Source organism: Poromitra crassiceps (assembly GCF_964638095.1).
Source record: "Poromitra crassiceps genome assembly, chromosome: 5".
NCBI lineage: Eukaryota > Metazoa > Chordata > Actinopteri > Beryciformes > Melamphaidae > Poromitra > Poromitra crassiceps.
In genome coordinates, this window is record NC_139642.1 from 40,018,687 (window position 1) to 40,043,776 (window position 25,090).

The window sequence follows — 25,090 nt, forward strand, 5'->3', positions numbered from 1 at the left end:
GATTACGGGTGGAACACACTTTGAAACACGCAGCATAAATAAGACCAGAATCGCAAAAGCTTCATCAAAGCTCTCAACACAAACCCCAAGAAACGAGCGAGCCCATATCCAGACTTGCACAGCGGCCGCCAGCAGACAGGCAGCAGCAGCAGAAGCAGTGAGCCTGGTGACGCGAGGTTACAGCAGCAACAGAAACGAGCTTGTGACACGCCCGCTGCAGCCAAGAAGAACACACACGGAGGGAGGAGTTTGAAGGAGAGGGGTGTTTCCTGCTGTTATGGAGGAAATTACTGTTCAAAACTATTGTTTAGATGTCTGACGTCTTACTGATGCCAAAAATGAATGGTTAAAGTGACTGTTCTATCGAATTTCACAAAAAGCCGTTTATCTCAGAATCATTTTTCAGACGCTGAAACCATGCTGTATTCAACTGCTAATGCTTACATAACTACTAACTCTACAAACTAACTCTTTTAGACAGAGAAAGCACACATTCTATTAGTTCTTTTGAGATATTGTGTGTTCACAAAATCTTAGCAGAAAAGAATCCTCGGGTCTTGAAAGATGAGCCAGAATCCTCAAAAAAACCCTCTGGCAGAACCTACCTACAGTAAAAAAGAAAACGGCTGGCAGTGAATGTGTTAAGTAGTTATTTAAGCAATATATCACGAGAGCAAGTGTGTTGTGGTGAATATATCCCGCTGATAAACTGTTATCCCACTCGGCCTGCGGCCTCGTGGGATAACAGTTTATCAGCGGGATATATTCCACAACACACGCTGCTCGAGTGCTATATTGCTTTTATAAAACGGTTTCCAAGTATGATAATATAATAATAATAATAATACTATAAGTCCGACTCCGACTGGCATGTCATTCTGATAGAGTCAGTTGAAACACTACTGTAAGGCGGGACCGCAAGAACATGCGGGTGATTTGATTGGATCGTTCTGGAGACTGAAGTTGACATTGGCCAATCCTGGCGCTTGCTGAGTAGCTGAGATTTTTCTGGAAACCCCGACAGGCAGCTCGAGCCGCAGCGCTGCATTCTCAGCGCTTGTTGAGAAGCTGAATGCTCTCTGCAAAGCTGACACCAACTAACGTTACGGGGTTAAATGCGGAGTTAAATGCGGGGTTAACAGCCTTTCTTTTGCAAAGAAGACATTAGCCCGCATCTATTCTTGTACAAAACATCATTTTCTGCGAAGTATTAGTAAAGTTATAAGCGAAGATCGATTCACAAGGATCTGACAGCTGTCTCCGCCATTTTTTTTTCTACGTTGTCATTTGAGGTAAGCCTTATTATTACTCTCTTAGTAAGAGAGTTGCCATGGCAACCAATAACCCATGGCCATGGGTTATTGAACTCGGTTACTGGAATTATACAATGGCTGTGAACCAATCAGATTGCTTGATTTGAGAGAGCCGTTTTATAATTGATGATATAAAACAGGGTGATTGACAGCCGTGACAGCCAGTCCCAAGCCGTCACTGGCAGCTGCTCTCATGACAGCTCTGCGTTAGATCAGGAAGCATTGCAAAACATATGCTGGGTATCTGTACCCTTTTGGGTAATGCAAGAGGGGGACATTGATCTTAGTTTTCTGATACCTCCAAAGCATAATGGGATCTTATGTGGACATTTTTACAGATGGTTCTATAATCCAGAGAGTGTACACTACTACGGACTTCTAATGACCCGTGTGTGTGTGTGTGTGTGTGTGTGTGTGTGTGTGTGTGTGTGTGTGTGCGTGTGTGTGTGTGTGTGCGCGTGCGTGTGTGTGTGTACGTGTGCTACAGCTGGCCTAACCAATTATCACCCATGCCTAAACCCAACCAATCATCACTCCTCATGTCCCCCCGACGATCTATTCTAGCATACACCATTTTGACCAATCATCACTCCCCATGCCTAAACTCAACCAATCATCACATTTGATTCCCATTGCCACGACAGACCGTCATCCGCAGATAACAGGCCTTTGGCTCTTCGAGCCACGGCCAAAAAATGCTTCTTTGGAGCAACATTGGTATCTGTGTGCAGGGGCGGACTGGGAAAATAATTCAGGCCGGGCATTAGATACCAAGCAGGCCAGGCCGATATGGGCCGACGTGCGAAAAATTTGGGCCGTTTGAAGCCCAATTTGGGCCGTTTGAAGCCAGATTTGGGCCGTTTGAAGCCCAATTTGGGTCGTTTGAAGCATGATTTGGGCCGTTTGAAGCCCAATTTGGGCCGTTTGAAGCCAGATTTGGGCCGAGTCCAATTTTACAATGAGATGCACCCACTTTAACCCTGAATAATGTAATAAAACCACTAGTAAACCAGTAGGCGGCGCCTGGCCTGCTGTTCAGTGAGTGGCCTGACTTCGGGCACAATTTATTAATTTTTTTCTTCTTTTTTTTTGCAGGCCAGGCCAGGCCAGGCCACCGGGCATTTGCCCGACGTGCCCGATTATGCAGTCCGCGCCTGTCTGTGTGTGTGTGTGTGTGTGTGTGTGTTTGTTTGTGTGTGCGTGTGCGTGTGTGTTGGGAAAGTTACTCAGGAAGTGTAATAAGTTACTTTTTCTTATTCCTCTAAAAAGTAATAATATTACATTAGTTATTACTTGGTATCAAAAGTAATTAGATATGTTACTCATTATATTACTATATTACTTTCGCACCCCCCCATCCCCCCCACTTCAGAAAAAGTGATTTACAACCTATTCATTAGTAGGGTTGGGTACCGAAACCCATTACAACCAGTACCGAATTGCAAAGTATGGCTCCAGGCACCGTTTAGGCACCGATATCAGGAAATTATGAAACGATACGCATCCCCTATCTATTAGCCTGTAATAATGCCTATATTAGTCACCTCCTTTTAGAGTGGAATTCTTTTTTTCTTTTTTGGAACAATACCTTACAGGAGGAGTCAACAATCAGCCAAACTGAATGGACTATTGATTTATTTGACTACCTACAGTATGACAATTTTCTTTCATTGTGTTCGGGCAACGCAGTAGTCTCACATAGCCAGACCTATCTCCACACTTGGCTTTAGCACTGTGCCAGCACTGGACAAAGTAACGCAGTAACTTGAAGTGACTTGGATTAGTAACTGTAATAATGACTAGAAGCAGATGAAAAGCCACAGCGTGCTTCAGGCACTCTCACACATAGAGTCCAGGATAAAGTAGAACACCTTCATCCTGGACTCCTGTGTGAGAGGGCCTGAAGCACGCTGTGCCTTTACGTCTGGTTCAAGTTTATATACTTCAAGAGCACCTCGCATCCACCTGGAGCCGACAAGTGAGCACTCGGTAAGCTTCTCTTGTTGTAATAATTACAGTTTTGGACATTGTAATCCCTTACACTACTCGTCACTGTGGAAAGTAATATATTACAGTAATAATATGATATTACTGAGTAATATATTACTGCCCAACACTATTGTCTGCGTTTTGGAGGAAGGGATGGTGGAGTTTCTCCTGTCATTTCAAGTCGGTTAATTGTTGTGTTTCGATGGCTCTGTTGCATTCAGGTGAGCTTACCTGAGCACACACAGGCCCCGGCATTCCCAGGCAGGTTGTTTGTGGAGCTGAATCCCTGTCTGCCTCCAGCCCCCTAATCCAGCCAGTCAGTCAGCGTCAGAGATGTTCCCACTGACAGACAGACTGCCAGTGTCTTTGTTTTTCATTCCAGGGAGACATCCCCCTCCTGCACTTTCTGCAGGAGAGCTCAGGAGGAAGGAAAAGATCTTTGGTTGTTCAACACATTTTCACTCCCGACCCGTCAAAAACTGACATGTGGTCAGGACCCCTTGCCGTCACTTTATAATGGGTGGGCTATACCCCTTTCTGGGTTGGATTGTTGGGTTCATAATAATCAAATCAAAATCAATGCGGGTTTTGAAGTTCAAACTCACACAGTTGCTCCCATTTCCCATTTGGAAAGCGAGAATTGTTTGGTGTCTAAAGGGCAGAGGCGTGTAAACCAATAATCCAGATTTGTAGTGGAGGGTCTACAGTGGAGAGCAGAGAGCAAATTCCTGACTGGAACTTTTTTTTCTTCTTACATGGCAGCACCTGAAACAGAGAGAGGAATGCTTTTCTCCTCTCCAGTTTCCAACGCATGTCTGCAGCACCAAGCTCGGCGGGCATGTTTTGTTTGTTGTTTCTGCCTCATGAAACAAGATAAGTTCAGGTCACCGGCGACGACGACGACTGCCTCCGACCGAGTTCTCTCCGAGCCGCCCGAGCGCCGCGGTAACGTGCTGTAACATCTCCCGCGCGGAGCGTCTGTATCACGGATGGGATCGCTCGTAATCGCCTGTGACACCGAGTAGTGCGCACTTGAATCCATCTCCCTCCGCTCCCCTCCTCTCTAATCCCGGGTTAGGAGGGATTATCTTTCTCCGCGTAGCGTGCCGGAGCACAGCGAAAGTAAGAGGGGAGCATGCACTCACACGCGATGGTGAGTTTGGGATAGTCTTTGTGTGTTTGGTATAATACCCCCATCACAGCCCGAGTGATGACTCTGCAGTTTTCTCAGTCTGTTTCTATCCCATTATTAATGAAATTGTAACTCACTTGGGAGGTATAACATTCCTTTGTCCTTGGGAAGTACAGGATACGGTACACTCGGGTATGGTATGTATTGTATGCTATGCTATAGACCGCGCTGAGGCGGCTCCAGGTAATTACACGGCCCCATCCTGTCCGCTCTTTAAAGAGATTCTTAAGGTGTTAAGAGATTTCCTCCCGGCCCCATCTGTGCTTCGGCCAATAAAAGATATCGGGTAGTCATTTTATTGTTGTGGAAAAGTGTTGTGATAAAACATCTGGGAGCTGATTACAGAGCTATTCCTGGGCAACAGCTGCTTCAATTTGAGGGTGAAAAGTGAATTACAAAGGAGGATTTAGGTTAATGGGTTTTAGATGGAGGAGTATGATTTGCCTGGCTCACTGGTTCCTCGTAGCTTTAGGTCATACTTTTCTGGCCAGTCTGCACTGCAGGCCTCGGCTGTGTTTATAAAGCGGTACCAGTCGTCTCTCTGCAACACATCATAACTCAATGTCTTTGCCAATTTTGTGTGTGTGCGTGACTCACAGTTCACAATTCGCAATTTACATTGGTCACACATCTTTTTTTAAGGTGGTGTTTTATTTGGTAGAATACTTTTTTTTTCTTTTCTCGAAATAAAATGGATATTATGCAGGCCTCTGTCCTTGTGTATGTCATATTTACCTCTTAGATTTGTTTTAACGAAGGTTGCAAGACTGAAATCAATGCCTTACACATACAGCTGATAATTGGCTATTGGTGATGTCTGAGCCGTCTGTCACCCTAGTCTTTGCGGTGTGTCTCGCACCATTGGCTCTAGGCGGCAGATTCAAAATGTTTCATCGTCGTCGGAACGTTGGTGAGATAAATCACTCTGATTGGCTGGTCAGCTGGTTAAGTGAAGCAGTGCAGGAGAAGAGAGGGCACACACCAAACATTCTGCTTCATCTCATCTGATCATTCCAATACAATATTTTCACGACGATGTACCTTTGCGAAAGCCCCTTGAGCCTGTCGCTCATTTAGTGCGGTTTCTCCTTATTTTTCACCTCGCCTCTTCCTTTCTTCTGCCACAAGCATCTTATCAGACATATTCTTGATTAGAAGTAGCTACAGTAAATTACGAAACCGTTTAAGTGGTGAACGAGAATGGTGTGAAAATAGTAGGCGAACGCTGCTTTGTTTCATGTATCGGGTTTGTATATCGGTATCCGCAGTCCTAGGTCTCACGCGAACAACATTACATTACATTACGTCATTTGGCAGACGCTTTTATCCAAAGCGACTTACAATATCACATTTTTGTCAGCAATAGAGCAATCAACTATGCAACACAGTCTATGACAACTACAACTTCTGAAGGAACAGTGGTACAAGTTTAGTTCAGTTTTTTTTTTTTTTTTTAAGAGAGAAAGAAGTTAGTTCAAGAAGGGCCCAGATGGAGCCTGAAAAGGTGTGTCTTTAGTCTTTTCCGAAAGATCGGCAGTGATTCGGCCGTCCTGACCGAAGGTGGAAGCTCGTTCCACCATTGAGGTGCCAGGGACGAGAAGAGTCGTGAACGGGATGAGCGACTTTTGAGCCCCCGTAGTGGAGGAGGGGCGAGGCGTCCTGCACTGGTGGAGGAGCGGAGGGAACGGTGAGAGATTTGGAGCCTGACCATAGATTGTAAGTACAGGGGGGCTGTCTGGTGTACTGCCCTGTAGGCCAGTACCAGTGTTTTGAATTGAATGCGTGCCATGATGGGAAGCCAGTGAAGGTCCCGGAAGAGGGGAGTGACATGAGAGAATTTGGGTTGGTTGAATACCAGACGGGCTGCAGCGTTCTGAATGAGCTGAAGCGGTCGGATGGCTGCAGCAGGTAGCCCAGCCAGAAGAACATTGCAGTAGTACAGGCGAGAGATGAACAACTAGCATGAACAACGTAGCTACGTGCTAGTTGTTCGCGTGAGACCGTCGGCTGTAGTCTTTCCCATGCGTTCATCATGTGCAACTTTTTGGCGACGTCAGGCGACGCAACAGTCTGCCTTCTTTGCCGCTCGCTGTTTGAAGTTGGGTTGATGTGTTCCAGCCTTTAGGTAGAGCCTCTTGAAGTTGCCAGAATGGAGCCACGGTTAACACAGCGACAGCAAAATTCCCAGTCTTATGGAAAGCCCAGGCCCAGGCTTGTTCTGTGCATGATGATGAGTGTCGTCATCTCTGCCTTAGGATGTCGCTCTTGCAGAACAGAGGTTGTTCAGGCAGCGGTAACCTGCTGCGACGCACACAGACAGATGCATTCCCCCCTGACTCACATGAAACCACAAAAGAGTTCTGAGAAAGTCCACCTACCTTCTCTCCCGTAAAAGAGGCTTTCTTTCTATACCTGTTAAGATTATCTCAACCTCAACCTCGCACACACGACTGAGGTCTCTCTCATCAATTTTCTCTGTTCAGTAAAACTTGAAAAAAGGAGAAATGTCAAAGCTAGTACTTTCTAGTATTTGCCGCAGCAAAATTTTTGAAATGTTAATTTATTTTTGATGTGAAACCGAAATGACTAGGAAAACGGAATCGTTTCAGAATCCTCTCACAAAATGTAACAGAAATAATCATTTATAAAGCATTTTGGCAAGAAAAAATCTCTTACAAAAGCATCCCCTTCAACCAGTATTAATGCCTGAAGCTTTTGGCCCTAAAATATGGAATAACTTCATGATGGAAAATGAGGGAGTGGGAATGCTGAGAAGCCAGTGGTAGAGATAGATTGTCTTCTCTCTTCACAGTAGCAGGGCTTTGGCTCAATTTTGCTAAATCAAATCACTCTAGGTAATAATGTGTTTTTGGCCCCCGAGTCCCAGCAGTGGGCCTGCGCTGCCCCTGTCAGCCTCAGTCTGTCAGACGCTTCTGACAGCTACAGCATCACAGCTCTCTCCTGCCCAGGCTCAGGCTGCTGGGACTCCAGCCCGGTGGGTTCAGGGTTCACACACACACGCACGCACGCACACACACACACACACACACACACACACACACACACACACACACACACACACACACACACACACACACACACACACACACACACACACACACACACACACACACAATGTACAATGTTGCATCTTAAGGCTGGGCATCGACTGCACTTTAATTGATAACTGCTGTGTCTTTTATTCCAAGCGGTAGTGTTTTTTGTTTAGCGCGCCGGGAAACCTTCATTATGATCCCATCGGCGTTACAGTACGCCAAGGAAATGGATGCAGGGGAAGCGGAAAAAGTGACACGGTTTGAAGCAAACGGACTCTCTTGAGGAGTATTTTTTTTTTCGTTTCCTCCACAGCCAGAGAAGGAGGCAGCAGTGTGTCTTGAGAGTATCAGGGCTCTCATCTCATAAAAGGTGCTGATGATGAAAGCCTTTGGGGATTGGATGCTCCCCCTCAGCAGCAGCACACCTGCTTCCTGCCTCCCTAAGTGGAGGCTGATAGGCCCGGATGTGAGAAGTCATGCTGAGAAGTGGGAGGGACGAGCAGGCAGAGGCAGATGAAAGGTAGAAGAGCTGCGTTGGTCTCAGGATTGGTGGAGCAAGTCTTCAAGCTGCTTCCTGTCGCCTGGAGCGATGGCGGTAACACGATGACGTGCGGCGCACTCTCTAAACACGGCCTGTGTTGACACGTTTCTGATGGCTCGAGTGGAGTAGGTAGACCCTGCTGAGATGGCAGCCTCATCTGCATATGAATGGGAAATGATTTTGATATTTGTCGCAGACGTGATTAGCTGTAAACTGTACGGTGTTGGCTGGTGTCGTTTTTGCCTTCTTCACGTCCACATCTCAGCAAGCTCTAAAAATACACGGCAGCCTATGGTTATTTAAGTCGGAGAACATTTCCGATTTTAACTTCATGTTCGCTTCAAGCGTCTACAGTGCATCTCTCAAAAGTCAACTTTTCACAAGAGGCAAAAAAAAAAAAGATGGTTTCCAGTTGCAGTGCTTGAGAGAGCTATCATCTGCTGACTAGTAACGCAAGTGAAAACCAGTCGTATTTCTGTTGTAAAATCGAGTCTGTAAATCAGTCAAAATCATCTGGTCCCCTTTTATAGAGCTGTAGGCGGCACATATTTGACTAAAACAGATTGTGCTTTTCATCTGTTCCTATTTCAAACTGCACACCGTAGTTGATTCTGTCCAATTACAGCATTCTTGGTATTTTCATTACAAGGTGTGTGAGTGCTTAAAATGTTCTGTTTTCCATTCAAATTGCATTTTCTCTGTATTTGTGTTCTACACACCTCAGAGGGACAGAGGAAACTTGAGATATTTCTATATGAAACAACCAGTGAATGTCCAGAGCTCAGACCAACCCTTCCCCCATAAAGTATACCCAGGAATGTCTTGCTCTCTGAAATTAACAAGACCATGCAGCGGATGGCTTATCTTGGTTTTCCAGGCCATGGGCCGGGGGTGAAGAGTTACATATTACCAAGCAAATGAGGAGAGAGAAACAAAGACAGCCCATGAGGCACAGGTCTAGACAACAGGGCAATCTGATATAGCTGTTAGATTTAGCTTTTAAAATCCCTAAGTAATTGGCTAAAGCCATTCCAATCACCACAAAATTGTTCTGTAATACTTTTAGGGTCATTACTGGTCAGTGAGTCATGTGCTAGGTCAGAAATTAATGGGTTTAACTTTTTTTCTGCACATTGTGTTTCATTACAGGGTAGGTTTAGAGCGCTGCTGGAGCCCACTGAACCCTGGAGGATAGTTGACTTGCTGACTTAATTTGCAGTTAACTTACCTTGAAAAGTAAACTGACCGTTTTCTTAAAGGGCATTGGATGTGCGTGAGTGCTTTGAGTTAAAATGTCCCAGATAGAGCTGTGGACCACAGTGTAGCTCCTGCAGATTGTTGTTTACGCCCTCTGACATTTCGCCTCTGTCCTGCAGACAGGACAGTTTTCATAGTGGGAGAAAATACCATTCATCAGATGTTATTACTTTATGTCGTTGCTCGGGGCTCCAGGTTTTGTGCTCTTTACACCAGCTCATGTATCTTTGTGTGTTGGCCTTGGAGTGCTTTCCAGATGACCGCCCTGCCATAAATACATAAAAACACTTTGTGAAGCGCATGATATCAAGTTTTTACAGAAATATTAATTCAGTTCTGTGGTAATGTTTAAAGGAGTTTAGTGGTGTTCGGCGTCTGGGTAGTGTAGCGGTAGATTCCCTGACCTACCAACACGAGGGTTGCTGGTTCGTATCCACGTGTTACCTCCGGCTTGGTCGGGTGTCCATACAGGCACGATTGGCTGTGCCTGAGGGTGGGAAGCCAGATTGGGGGTATGTGTCCTGGTCGCTGCACTAGCGCCTCCTCTGGTCGGTCGGGGCGTCTGGTCGGGGGGAAGGGAACTGGTGGGAATAGCGTGATCCTCCCATGTGCTATGTCCTACTGGTGAAGCTCCCACTGTCAGGTGAAAAGAAGCGACTGGCTACTGTACTGTGCATGTGTCGGAGGAAGCATGGTGCTAGTCTCGGCTCTCCCCAGATCAGCAGAGGGTGGAGCAACAACCGGGGCAGCCAATAGGGCAGCATGGGATAAATTGGCCAAGTATAATTGGGGAGAAAATAGGGGGAAATCAGACAACTACATTTAAAAAAGAGGAGTTTAATGGTGTTTAGCAACTGTCCCAGTCATCATGATCTGGAGGTAAATGGGGTGGAGGGTCGCTACGATTCAGACTGAAACCACAGCAGACAGCACAAGAGAGGAGAACGGATTTTTAAGTCGACAGCTAAGATCTGATTGGCTGATAGGAAATTGTGGCGAAATATGATTGGTTTAACAAAAGTGCAAATGTCCCTAATCAGCTGATAAGTGCAGGAAAGAGAGAAGAGGAATGAATGAGTAGCATAGATAATCCTGATGATTTAACTTTCTTCATTAGTGCCATAGGGATGGGTGACATATTGAAATTCAATACGTATCGTGTGACAAGTATAATCACAAATGTGACGGCTTTCCCATCACAATTTCACAAGCTCTCCATCCAAATTATAGTATTTGCGCTTTGTATTGACAGTTTTAGATTGTTCTTTACAGTCTAGTAAGCCAATGGCCAGGAGTTTATGTTGGCCAGGAGGTTTTGGCCAGGAGGTTATGTTTTCGCCGCATTTGTCTGTCTGTTAGAACTTGGCAGTATATTTCAAAAAGTTAATGCGGATTTGCACGAAACCTGGTAGAAAAGCAGGTCATGGGCCAACTTAGAACTGATCAACTTTCCACGCCCCTAGCTAAAAGGCATGTTAATCAGAAAAAGGCATCTAAATTCCAAACGGATTCACGTAACACCACAAAACTTTGTAGAAAGGTTGGCGGAGGTATGCACTCTACAGTGCCCTCTAGTTTATTACATTGAATCGTGAACCCCATATCGTGTATACAATCATGTGTTGAGATAAGCATACCATACCATGCCATACTGTGTGGCACATGCACCGGGCCGCGAGCCGGTCCATTTTTTTTTTTTTTTTAATAAACATAGGCTATAATATTATAGGCTGTGTGTGGTAGTTGAAACATAGTTTCAAGTTGACGTTTATTTATGTTTGTAGGTCAAACAAAAACATAAATACTGTATAGGCTACATACAGTACAACACAAAAGGCTGTTATTTACACTTTGTCTCCACCTGGTGAGTAAATATATATGTAACTAAAACCATTAAAATTGACAACCGGTCCGTGACTTTTTTTTCCATGTATCTACCGGTCCTTGGAACAAAAAAGGTTGGGAACCCCTGCATTACACAGTAACCATATTTCGTACGTTAGCCCAACGAGGCTTTCAGTAGGCCCTATACTATGAATGCACAGGAAGCTGTCTTTTTAGAAGGGCTGACCCCCATGACAATTTGAGCAATCAAATACAGTGTGTATTTTTTCTACACTCAGATAAGCATTAGCATTATTGAATATGCGCTATTATTATTATTATGTATGTAGCCTACGGCATGTAGCCCAACTGGGGCTTAATTAGCCAAGAAGGAATATGAATGTTAGAGAGTACTAGGCATGTGGGTGTATTATTTGATCATTCAGTGTCATTGCTAGAAAATACTGTACTGTATCCAATTACAACATGACCAGTAGGCTGATGTAGCATAATAATTTTATCTTTCTGGTTACTGTAAATTCCACTACACGCCAGTACCAATTCTAATGCTCACCTTCCTCATTTTTCTGAAAACCCTTTAATAATTTAGTTTCTGATGCGAGGAGCCAAAACAAATGTGTTTCGAATTTTGTATTCTCTACATAAAGTCAGTCCCCCTGTTGATTGACTGCGAGCAGTAGATAACCACCTTGACAGGCATTAGACTACCATGTTACATAAGCCAGGGACTTGCTCGTATTCTCCTGGGATCACACAACAGCTACATTGAATTCTCAAATCAAGTGGCAGCCCAAATTGGAAAAAGTCTGTTGTTGAAATGAATGATTGGTGAAAGTTACTTTTACTTTCTTTGCAAAGAAATGGCAAACTCATGTAATATGGAGGATAGGATGGAAGGGCAGCAGCAGTACATTGGACAGCAGATACTTTACTGAACACTATTTGGTGACATTATGAGCCACCTGAGAGGATAACATAAAACTCCTCCTAACACAAAGCAACCAGCTGTTACTGCCCCATTCAATGAACCAGACCATCCTCTCAAGGAAAACGACAAGATAGATCTACTTTCCAGGGTGGTAAAGCGACCAAAGTTGTCGTTTGTGACCTCTTGCAGTCATGTGAGTAACTGCATATGGCGGTCTGCCTCTAGTGGTCTTTAAAGAAACGACAGTCTGATTGAAGTAGGTTGGTGGCACATAAGGGCGAAAGGGGGGCATTGGCGGGTGTGTAGCGTCCCGCCTTACAACTCTGACGTCGTGACTCGTGAGGGAGCCGGTTCAACTCCCATCGTGTGCTGCTTTTTGTCCCGTCCCCCCCCCCCCCCCCCCCCCCCCCCCCGACTCGCGGTCGGCTACAGCTCCGCTTGGTCGCAGCTGGTCGGTGCTTGATGCTCCGAGCATCCTTACCCAGGAAGGAAGTACCCAGGAGGAGCCTGTGTCGATTTGCACTATGCTGTTTTGGGAGTTAGTGGAATTAGACATCAGTGTTGTTTCAGTACGAGGATGTGTTGCAGTGAACAGTTAGCTAATGGTCAACTAATGGGAGCTGATGCTGCCAACTGCCGTATGTGTATGCCGTGTAACAGGGAAAACCTGGGATGGATTTTCACTCAAATACACACTCTTACAACAGATTTAGAGGCTGCCGGGCTCGGCTCTGAAATGGGCTCAGACAGACCGGCTGAAAAGGTGTGGGGGAGGCAGATCTATAATGGCCACTACACCCATGGCCTTGTTATATTACAGCTACACCTCTGCCTATGAGCAACCTGGCCAGGGTGTTTGCTGGAAGAAAAGGCATGAAGACACAGCCTTGAGCTAATATGAGATTCATATTGTAACACAAGGAGATGTCTGACTACACAGAGCTACTGTATAAGACGAGTTCTCAGTTCCTGTTGTGTTGTGTTCTCAAAGCAGTGAAAAGGTAGCCTGGTAAACTATCCGCTCACGTGAACTCATGTTTGTGTTTCGCTCGGCGAGACCGTCTGGCCGCCTCTGCCCCGGGGCAGGCTACTTCAGAATCCACAAGGCGGACGGGCCAATCAGAACGCTGCTGGCAAAACTGTAATGGCTGCCTCCGGTAACAGTAATGGCTCTCCGCCTCGAGCAGTAACGTCAATGTTCGTCGAGTTTAATCAGCCATAAAGTTGTTGCAGAAATAGACTCAAAAACAACAATTAAACAAGAACAGGAGTATGCAACAGCGGAGTTTCTCAGCGGAAAAGACGTTTTCGCCGTTCTTCTGAGTGGATTTGGATTTGACTGGATCCGATGCTGATTGGCTGAAGGACTGGCTACTTCCACCCACTGAAATAACTGTGCACAGTCCAGACGGATTCACAGAACCAAACAGAATGTGAGTTCACAGATCCGCATGGTTTCAAGGTCCTTCCTCTCACTCTATCAGATTCCAAACGGATCTAAAGGAAAGCAGAATTCAGATAAATATTATTTGTATTCTGCTGTTGTATGCCCAAAGAAAATCAAAGACAAACAACAAATAACCACCAATAGCACTTAGACTTTGCACCAAAGTTCTTTGAATTTTCGTCTTCAAATGCACATGCAATTTCATGGCTGAATTCATAACATAATGCCTCATGGTGTCATAAAAATAACAGACATTCAAGAAGTCTTTAACTGCCAGGTAAAATGTTTGCATTTGCGACTATATGAATTAAATTTGGCAAGCATCCTTAAAACTATCCTTCCTCTCCTCTAATATGCATATTTGTAAAGCCTGCAGCTTGTTCAAGCATTCATAGAAAGGATTTTCATTACATCATTCCCAGAATGGAGACATTCCCAACATGAATCCTTCACATTTTCTCCCTGTTTCTTATTGCAGACTAACCATGATGTCAAGCCATGCTTATCTTGAACACGCAGGTTTGTATGGTTCAACTCGAAGGCCGATCTCCACCAGTGATACACAAAGAACCTTGGGTCATTTACCACTTCTTTAGGAATGACAAATCCAGCTTTTCTTCAGAGCGCATTTTCCTCTAAGGCAAAACCTCTTATGTACCGTATGTGAGGATTTGCCACTAACAACTGTGTAATGCAGCTGAAACACGGAGCTCTAAATGAAAGCAATGGAGGCCGGTCCTGAGAACAGACTTAACAAACAGCGCGCTCTATTAGTATGGAGCTCATCAGTGTGTGGGAGCGGGATGGGCTTTTATATTCTAAGGCCTCACACTGCAGCTTTCAGCAAACAGTCTGCCATTATTCGCTGTGACAAGCGAGCAAACACGGTGCATTGAGAGGTCAAGAAAAAGCACGTCCCTCTCTCTTTGTCCAGCCCCTTTATCCTGTATCCTTACGTGGCTTTCTTCCCTCCCCCCCGTGCTCACACTTCCTCTTGTATCGCCTCGTTACATCCCTGCCTCTGTTCTTTTCTACTCAGTCATCCGACTCACCAGCGCCATTGGAGAGTTGAGGTGTCTTTAACACTGGCATTCGTCACAAACAATGCAATAATGCCTTCTTCTGCCTGCGATGGAGTCAGCTCTTTGTTTGGCGGGCCTAATGAGTACATTAAGCTCACACTCTGGACGGTGGTAACAAAAGTGTCTGACACGACGTGAAGAATGTTGTTTGTTTTCCAAGCAAACAAGCGCCAAAGGAGCAGAACATGTTATTCTGTTGAAACATACTATCTGGGTACAGGTTGCAGTGTGGTCGTATCTAGTCTGACTCAACGGAAGTAGGCAGGAAGTAGGAAGTAGTATAGGGTCTGCCATCGGTGCTGTCTGCCATCGGTGCTGTCTGCCATCGGTGCTGTCCTTTTCAGACGGAGCGGGAGGGGAATCCACTTCCGCTATCGGCGTGTTTTCAAAGAACGTCGTCGTTGCGTGAAACAACCACAACCTGTGAGCTAGCAACCTACAAGCTAAAAATGGCAAGTTTGACATGCTCTACATAGGTTTTTCACTATTTTACGTGGCGTTTTCTTTTGTCGGGATTTAGCAATTTGATTTCACCAAAACAAATTCCCCCCTGATCCTATTTCGCAACGACACCGTCACTGGGCTCAATGCCGCCAAAGACGATTATTATAGGTTTAATGAAATGCAAGGCAAAGCTTTTTTCCCCTATACCAGAATGATAGGTTGAATCTCCACTGCTGGCATAACGCTATGTGGAGATAGGTCTGGCCAATTAAGCGCCACTAGTTCGTATTTAATGTTAAGTAGCTCTTCACAAATTCATATATTATCCATGCAGCTTCCCCCAGTCAGCAAGGCATTTTATGCATTCTACTTTATTTCCCTCAGTGGGTCTCAGAAGATTTGCTAATGTTACCTCTGTAACTGTGGCCTTGTGGCCGTCAGAGCGCTCATACATAATTGACTCGTAATGAGCGAGAAACTCTTAATATTTAATCCGCAGTGACCTTAACATGTGAATGCTGAGGAAACCCCTGCAGCTGCAGAGGCAGGCTTGTGTTGTTGTTCCCCCTGCTAGTCTAAAGCCATGAGGCCGCCTGTTCATTAAGATACTCAAGAGGCTGCATCCTCTTTGACAGACAGGAATGCCATTCAAGAGCAATCTACAAGTGATTGGTCTGACATCACCTAATCGAAACTAGAAGAAGCCCCCGGCCCCAGCTACAACTTTTATACCTACTGTATATTGGATGTGCTCCTCAAGTCAAGGTTAGCTCATTGATTTATTTCCACACTTGTATAGAGCTGAACAGTCACGTGACATTTCTTGCCCCGGAAGAGAGTTCCCTATTCACTTCTCCTAAGACATTTTGAAAAATCCTTGAGTGACCATACAACATTTCAGTTGGAGCAAAAACAAAAAATAACTGGAAACATTTTGAAATGTTTTATCTCCCCCCCAAACCCCCCCCCCCCCCCCATCTTCAAAATATCTATGGAGAAATGAATGGGGAACTCTCTTCCGGTGCAAGAAATGTCACTTGACTGTTCAGCTCTATAGACACGCTTACTCTTACTCAGGGACAATAGTTTTCATTTTGCTGGTTGCTTAAAGAACAAAGCCAGAGAAATAAAGGTTTCTTACAATTGATGATGGCAAAACTTTCAGATGCACCATTACATGTACGTACTAAATAATTAGTCAGTTGAGGATTTGCTCTTTAATCTTTCCAAATGCGATTAAGGCTGGTTGCCGCGTAACCAAAAGGAAGAAACTACTTTCAAATAACTGATGCCCACCCAAGTCTGAACAGTGTGTTTTGCAGGCCTAACGATGGAGCCGTGACCAGGGATAAGTCCTGACCTTGGCTGCTTGGCAGGACACCCTGAGCCCCTGGTTGGAACCAGCACCTCATGACAGAGCCTATCTTCTGCAGTGTTGTGCATCCAGAGTGGCTCGCTCACTAATCCTAAAGGTGTTCTGAAAGATTCTGCTTGAACCAATATTCTCAGGCAAGACTAATAGGATTATACAACCCAGGAGTTTTGCATATACATTATGCCAGTAATTTCCACACACTGCATTATTGACCTCCTGCAAAGCATCCAAAAAGGGCACAGTATTGAGCTGTTTTCCCGCTTGGGATTTGTTTCATATCTTTACTTTTCCGTCAAATTCATTTGGAAAGTTCCTCAAGGACAAGATACTCGGAAGAGTTTTAAAAATAGCGGTCTCAGTGGCCAAAGCGCTCCCCGATGCTTTTTGTGTAGAGGGTTTTAGCGAGCTTGGATGAGAAATGGCGTCATCTGTGGCAGTGTGTGAGGGCGCTGGAGCATGGAGCAGACTCCCAGGACAGAACTGACCTTTCCCCACAATCGCACTGTATTTCCTCGGCCACTCCGGTCTCCCGGGCCACAAATAAAGGAGCCCCATCTGAAATAGGAGCTCTGGGAATTCCTCACTCGCCTTTCCGCACAGGCGTGGGGGGGCTCCTCCTGCTTTGTGATCCAGGAATGAAAGTCACTGAGCGGTTTCCACAACAACCTTTGGAATCAAAGAGAAAGAGAGGAGAAGAGAAGGCTGTTTGTGTTTACTGTCACTCATGCGGTGTTAAGAGGAAAAACAGCATTTATAAGGAAGCTGGATGTGCTGGATGCTTTTGATGGAGAGTGCAGATCGAAGTCGTAAAGTCCTGTACCTTGAATTGACTTTCTGTGGGTGCTGCTTAGTGGCGCAGTATGCGGAAAATATGCCCTTGCTCTCATGTGCCTCTCAGTTTTTCTCTGCCCATCGAGCACTCACTAGAATGGGTTGTCCTCTAGGCCTAGGGGTGGGGGAAATATCGATACACCATAGTATTGCGATATTTTGTGTGGCAATATATCGTATCACCCGAATGCCAAGTATTGTGATATTTTATGATATAAATTGTCAGGTGCATGCGACATTTATGACAGGTTTTTATGATAGTGTTGGTCAGTCTGTCAGCTTGGCAAATTGGCTGCAATGAAAATGATTGAAGTGAGATGAAAAGACTGGAAATTCTATCTGAGATAAAACAGATGTTGACAAAGTTTTCCTTTGGGGACATAATTTGCAGTGGGAAAAAAGGTAATAAATTGCAATATATCGGAATATCGCAATACTCGATATATGGCAATACTAGCATATCGCAATATCACAATGCTATCATATCGTCACTTAAGTCCCGTCCCCACCCCGTCCTCTATGTGCAGTGGTGGTACTAGTTTGTCAATGCTACTGTACAGTAGTGTCAGCAGCAGCCTACATGAGGCTGAATAGAAGGAGAGGAATCTAGTTTAATTGTATAGCCACATGTGTAACATGGTGAAAACCTGTGTTCATTTGAAGATGGGCAACTATGAAGCTTCACAATATCAATGTCACCTGAATCCAACACAGCCAGCAAAAGAAAATAGCTATGCTGTCTTCCCAGAGGTGTAATAAGTAAGGACCTTGCCTCGACATGCTTTCTAAACACTTTTAACTGTGCCTCTCATTTGGAAAACGTTTCTTCTTGATATGGAAAAGGCACTGAAGGTTAAATCACCTCTGTAATGGTGGTTCAGATGTTAAGCTCAAAAATCTTTCCCCGCTGCGAGTAAAGCCCTGCCTGCTTTAAGCCTTGCGTGGCTCTCTGACCCAGCACTTTTGTTCATTTGTCCTTTGGCCTTCCTTTCAGGTCCCTTTGGAGTGACCGCTGTGTCACAGAGGCCAGCATGGACCCTGCAGCACGGCCACATTTATGGCCGTCCTGTCCTCTGGAAGGCAGCGCTGGTGGAAAAGGGTTTAGGGCCTGTGAAATCATAACAGTTCTAAATCTCTCAACCCGTGGCAACTCTGCACTCGTTACTGCTGATACAAGGCTTAGGGTGATTAGAGACCATATCGCTGGCTCTCTCGCTGCTCTGCCATGTGCTCTCCCTCCTTCAACAGGATTATCATTATGCTTTTTGCCTTAATTGGAGAGGTGAAAAGTCTGCTGGCGATGGTCCGCTACATTGTCCAACCAGAAGAACCCTCACGCCATAAATTCATAAAAGGATCGGAAGTTTGAGCCAGCTAACTCCAACAGCTTAAATGGCTGCTAACGAGATGAGAGCAATAGAGTACAATCAAGACATAAGACGCCACTCTACTTTAAAGAGGTATGCTAATGAGAGGTTTTGCCCGTCGACTGCTCAACCTCAGATATTGTGCCGTTGTTATGAAATACAGGTAAATTGACGCGGTAAATTGACGCAAATAATGAGATCCGGCAGTTGTGACTTCCAGACTGGTCTGTTTTCAATGGTATTTTTGAAAGGAGTGCTTGAGTGTTACACACACACAGACACACACACACACACACAAGACTAAGTGAACATCTCTGGCCTAGTATTTTGCTGGGTCTGTGCACAATTGTTCATGAGCTTTGCGCTTTGGCATTTTACTGCTACAGTATGACTGAATGGATTACTGTTATTACGGATCGTGGAAACTGTTGGCACACATAGCCGTTTGCAGTACTATACGATCATTAAGTATTTTTAGATGTATTGTCCCCATTGAACAGGGTTCAGAGACTGGTCCCAATTTATCCCGCTTAATCAGTGTGGTGCTAGCTGTATGGGCAGAGGGCCGCCTGTCTGTCTGCCTGGCTGAATGAGCAGGCGAGGGTCCACGGGGCATCCTGGCCCCCGCGGTCCTTGACGGTGACCAAATAAGGGCTGTCTGCAGCGTGTATGCAGGGAGGAGACTAGGGTACTAAGTTGGCACAGAGCGGCCTCTCGCATTCTTTGGCCGCTCTCAAAAGGCTTCTGTCCCTCATCACACATCCCACTATGTTAGCTGACAGACTGTCTGTCTAACTGTCGGGCTACACGCACGGGGCTTTTTATTCAAGCCAACACCTACATGTAAAACGCTTTGTTACAGTGAAAGTGGTTGATGATGTGATGGAGCACTCACTCACCCTTCTCATTTTGCATTTTTTTTACATTTTTAGGCATTTAACTGGCACGTTTATCCAGACCGTCAGTAGAATGAGCTCCAGGACCGGGAACAGTTTGAGCAGCTGTTAGAAAGGAGTGCATGCAAGCAGGCAATTTATTTAGCAGATCAAATAAGATGACTAGCCATTTCTAGAATTTCTCATTACATTACCGTATGATTTTGATGAGAATAAACTGAGGAAATGCATAATTGTTGAATAAATAATCAAAGTCAGTGTACCTACAGTATAATGAGCGTGGTCCCATCCCATTCACTGTCTATGTGTGTTACTCCATTGAATTAAACAGAAGTGCACATATATAAGAATAAGAATATAAAAGATTCCAATTTTGTTCACAAAATTCTGTCTCAGTGCTGGTTAAAGATGAACTCTGGTGTTTTCCTTGGGGCCTCTTTGAAGTGGACTTACGGTACTTCAACCCCTGCTTATCTTAATTAGAAAGAAATCTGGAGGAGTGAAGTGGTCCTGTGGAAACAAGCACCTCCACTCTGCAGCTCCCCAAAGGACACATTGTAGCTTTTTCAGGACTTTAAGGCTTCCTAAACCCAATATTTACACACATCATGGTGGGAAATAATGTATGTAGTATCAATTGTAAACATCAATTATTTTTCCTGACGTTTGAGGCTGGGCATTTCTTTGGCCTTTATTGGATCCTTTGGATCCCGCTGGACATGAAAAATGAATTCAGTACGGTAATTGATGAATCCACTTTATATTTGTGGACACTGTTGAAGGCCAACAGCTGTTTGACATGCTTCATCTTGAAAGGGAGAGAGCAGCCTCTTTGAGAGCTTGCTGCCTAGGCTGTCTCTTCAGTGTCATGTAAATAATTATCAAATACACATCACCATGCGATGTTCTTACTGAAATGTATGGGGCACTTTGTGATAAAAACGTACCTATAAATGGTGTTGGAATGTCCCTGCCTGAGTGTTTTGATTATAGAGAGAGGATCATATAATTTATTTTCCCATGTCCTAGAATTATCCTTTACATCAAATTGGTATCAACAGTCTTATATTAACAGACTACACCAAAGTCGGTGCCACTGTACAGCTTCAGAGGAATAGCTCTTTCCATTACCTCAGTAGACTTCACGTCTCAGAGATCACACATGCAGTGTTTACTGGTGGCATGCGTGCCCTGCTGCTGGCACTCAGCCAAATGGCGTAGAGAGGTCCAGTTATACACAGGTCCTCTGTCTGCACAGGAACACACAAGAGGCTCAAATCCCCCTCTCAGACAGCCCCACTCAATGGACATATTACATTCATTATTTGTGAACTTTTTAAAACAATTTTACATTTTGCTACTCCCAATTGCAGATTGATATAACACAATAGTGACTCGAGTTATATCCAAATGATGAAAGCATTTACATTTGTTAAATTTGCAGTTCTAAACATACACGTTTTGGATAACTGTTTGTGTTGTGCCAAAATTAGTTTCCCCTAAAAAAGAAAATGCATTTAAAATAAAATGCATATACCCTGGACAAATAATTTAAATTCCTGTGGATGGTTTCAAATCACTGGCTTTTCAAACAGTGAAAGAACCTGTTTTTCAGAACATTGTTCAGGAATGAAACTGGCCAAGCGAAAGTAACTTACCTACTGTAGTTGCCTCATAATAAACTGAGATCACACTTGTTTGTGATCCTATTATATCAAACACACACCCCCATTGATTCTACAATAAAGTTTTCAGGCTATACAATAGTCTACTTGTAATTTATTAATTTGTCATATCCCTCGTGTTAATTTCCTTAGGGAATACGTTTTGGTGCAACACGGGGACAAATCCTCTGCACCAGAGGAAGGCAGGAAGTGATAAAGTGATGTTTTTTTTATTACCAGAAGCAGCAACAGCAGTTTGTTTGGAAGACATAGAAGAAGAGCCAGTTAGTTATCATGAGCAGCGAGCAAAAGAGAATAGTGCTCGAGGTTAATGGGGTCTGCGATTCATGAAATGAATTCATGTGTTGAAATGATGCTTCTGAAGTCAAGTGATAATACCTAATTTCACAGAGAGAACGTATAATTCTGTGTGTTCATGAGAATTTAATGAAATCTATCCAACGAAGTGATTCAACTGATTTGTGAATTTTGCAGCGGAGAGACCGCAGAATAGTTTGCACTCTCCTTTCTGCTCGTGCTTCACATCTCCTGTGCCCTTTTGTTCCAATTAGGCTTTCAGTATTGACGGCACCCAGTCTGTCTGAAGGCTGCTCTCAGAGCTGATCTATAACTTATTCTTTTTCATCCCAACATTGTTGACAAAGCCCATTAGTGTGGACAACCAGAGCTGTACAGATGAAGCAGAGGCAGACACAGCCCTGGCCTTTAGTATGTAGAAGGTTGTAGGAGGCACAGCTCCAAGTCTTAAGTGCTGTGGTGGGCGCGCGGTTGCAGCATTGAACAGAACAGAACAGAACGTACGCGTTTCAGCCTTCAGCGATCATCAGCATGATCACTGAAGGCTGGAACGCATACACGTTTGTTTGCCCACAACGCTTTAGTATCTCACTAGATTTATTCATCATCTCCAGTGGAAAAGTCCCTTCATATTTGTTCATGATCAATTAATGACCTATTATCCAACTAAATGATTCAACTGAGTTAGTCTTGCATGAGCTGGGGGGGGGGGGGGGGGGGTTGGGGACGGGACGCTTTCTGGTGTCCTTCGTCCTTGCGCTTCACACCGACTTTGTCCTTTTGTCCCAGTTATAGCTCAGTATGATATAAAACCATAGATGTCATGGGTATTAAGACCCATTTTATTCTATGTAAGGAAATATGTAAAGTATTAGACCAAATGGAAAATCTCTGAACAGGTGCAGAGGAGATCACACGCACTCACGCACACACACACATGCACGCACACACGCAAATGAATGCGCCCTCACACATAATAAAACACCCAGGGTGAATGTGTATAGGTCTTGCCATGCTCACGAGCAGGGAAATGGGCACAGTGGAGCGCTCGGCTGGACGTGACAGATTTACTGACCGTAACAGCCGGGGCGGGCGGGGCGGAGACCAGTAGTAAAGTAATGCCTAACACAAACAAAGGCGGAACTCTGAAACCCCCCCGAACAATACACACCCACCCCCTGCCCGCACCCTCCTGGCCATTTCTCTTTTTTATTCCGCCACTTTCACAACTGCCAGCTGTTTAGTGGGTCAGTCACCTGGATCTCTTCCCTGGAGCCTCGCCCAGTACCACAGCAGCTGCGCTCTGTGTGTGTGTGTGTGTGTGTGTGTGTGTGTGTGTGTGTGTGTGTGTGTGTGTGTGTGTGTGTGTGTGTGTGTGTGTGTGTGTGTGTGTGTGTGTGTGTGTGTGTGTGTGTGTGTGTGTGTGTGTGCGCGTGTGCGCGTGCGTGCGTGCGTGCGTGCGTGTGTGTGTGCAGTCTGGTTGATTCTTTTAGGACCCACTGCTTATGACGTGTGTTTTAGACTCCTTTGCTTTAGTTATGACTCTGCCAATTACTGCATTAACATCTGGTGTGGTGTGTGTATGAGTCAGAGATTGCATATTTTTTAGGTGTTTTTAAGTGTGTTTGATGTCTGTGTGTGGCTTTGTTCTCTCTCTTTCTCTCTCTCTCTCTCTCTCTCTCTCTCTCTCTCTCTCTCTCTCTGTGGTCAAACGGTAGCAGCGGTGCCCTCCAGGACTATAGCCAATGCCTTTGAATCTTCAAAAGGCGAGGATAAAATAAGCCAGTTCAGACAGGAAACAGACACCTTTTATCTTAATTAGAAATGAAGCAATTAGACTGCACTAGACTTCCCTATATGTTTTGCGTCGGGGCTGTGCGCCGCTGAAACGTCCCGCTGACTGCTGGCAAGGAGTCTCAAAGTCACGTCCTAAAGGTATCCCGGAAAATCATTCTAATAAGGGGGGGTGTTGAAAATTGCTGTGCTGCCCCAGAAAATAGCAAATAGCTATGTAAATCTTCACAGTACCTTTTGAATAATAAAGTCTCAGTAAGGCTTTTTGGACTCTTAAATTAAGTTAGTCACACTTGATCTGCATTATTATCGAAAAGAGCTGCTATTCCTTCTCCTGAGGTGTTTTGTATGCCGGTGTTGATTTAGCTGACTATTAAGGTTTCTCTAATGTTCTCCACTGTACCTGCTTGCAGGAGGTAACAAATTGAAGAACCAGCAGTTTCGTCTGAACTGGGCCTGGATCTCCTTGGAGAAGGAGCGCTATGTGGTGGATGAAGAGGTCAAGTTCCTGGAGGTGGTGCTGAAACGCAGGGGCTACCTGGGGGAGACCTCCTTCATCAGTAAGTGGACTTTATCTCTCAGGTCATCAGGGCTGACAAGTCAATCATCATCATCGTACAAGAGGAGACAAAATGTGCTCTTTTTTTACCTACTTTTTACAGTACAATTTACATACAGACGTGACAAAAAATAAAAAATTAGGAAGGAAGGAGGAAGTCAAAACATGATAATGATGATGATACAAAAAAGAGAAAAACAAATTTATAGGTTGTGATTAGGCATTTGCATACATACACCAATATCTATCTATGCACCGACATACCAGTACCTATAGTTACAAATAATATTGTGCCTTTCATACAGTATACATATCATTCCAAAATATAAATGATATATGACATGGTAGAGTACAATATAAAAACACATTGTATGTAATACAACATAACATATCATATCATGCCCTACCACACAATGTAATACATTTTCTTTAATTTCCAAAAGTAAAAAGATATTCCGTGTCTTGAGAAGTCTCCCTCCAAGCTATTTTTGTGTCAAAACAAACTCTTCTTTCTTTCTTTCAAATGTTTCAAATACCTTTGAATTGGATTCATGTTGTGGGTTTTTACTTGACATATAGGGCCTTAACATAGATTAACCCCCACACTCTGATGTCTTCTAAGACACCCCTAAGGGTGGCCCAGACACCCTCTAGGATCACACAGGTCGTGACCTCTCACCCTGGTCCTCGGGCCAGTATTTACATTCCAGTCACACAATAGGACAGGACAGTTCCCCCCGGGGGCTGCATGTGCTTTTGAGAAAGGTCACAAAGTTGGTGGCCATAGAAAGACACCACTCCAAAAGTCAGTCAAGGTGATTTACTAGGCCTGAACTAAATGAGCAATAACATTGTTGTTACGAAAAGAGCTTCTGTAACACTTTATGATTGGCTGGAATGCCAACAACTGGCACGACCGCCTTTGTTTCTCACCCCCATTTATTCTGCCTATAAAAAGTAAGTGTGACAAAAGTGACCCGATGTTAAAGGTCAAAGCCTGTGGAGGATCATTTAGTGCTGTCTGTATCTCTGCATGCCCCGGGGCCGCTGGCTAATGAAACATCTCTGGTGAGATATGCAAATTGTGCTGACCTTTATCGCGCCTCAAGATTCACACTGCACAGTTTACCCAGGCTGACTCAATGAGTCGGTACGATGTAAGAATAATCGTTTATCTTAATAAAGGCAGATA

At 44.6% G+C, this 25,090-nt stretch overlaps 1 protein-coding gene across 1 annotated transcript in view; it reads left to right on the plus strand.

Moving 5' to 3' along the window:
- Positions 1-25,090, plus strand: part of frem2b (FRAS1 related extracellular matrix 2b) — a gene marked incomplete at its 5' end in the record, with an annotated part of 80,508 nt that overhangs the window by 13,320 nt on the left and 42,098 nt on the right. Inside the window, one exon of the mRNA XM_083637654.1 lies at positions 23,753-23,899. Within this exon, the coding sequence (XP_083493780.1) occupies positions 23,753-23,899 (147 nt within the window). The remainder of the gene's footprint in view (positions 1-23,752; positions 23,900-25,090) is intronic.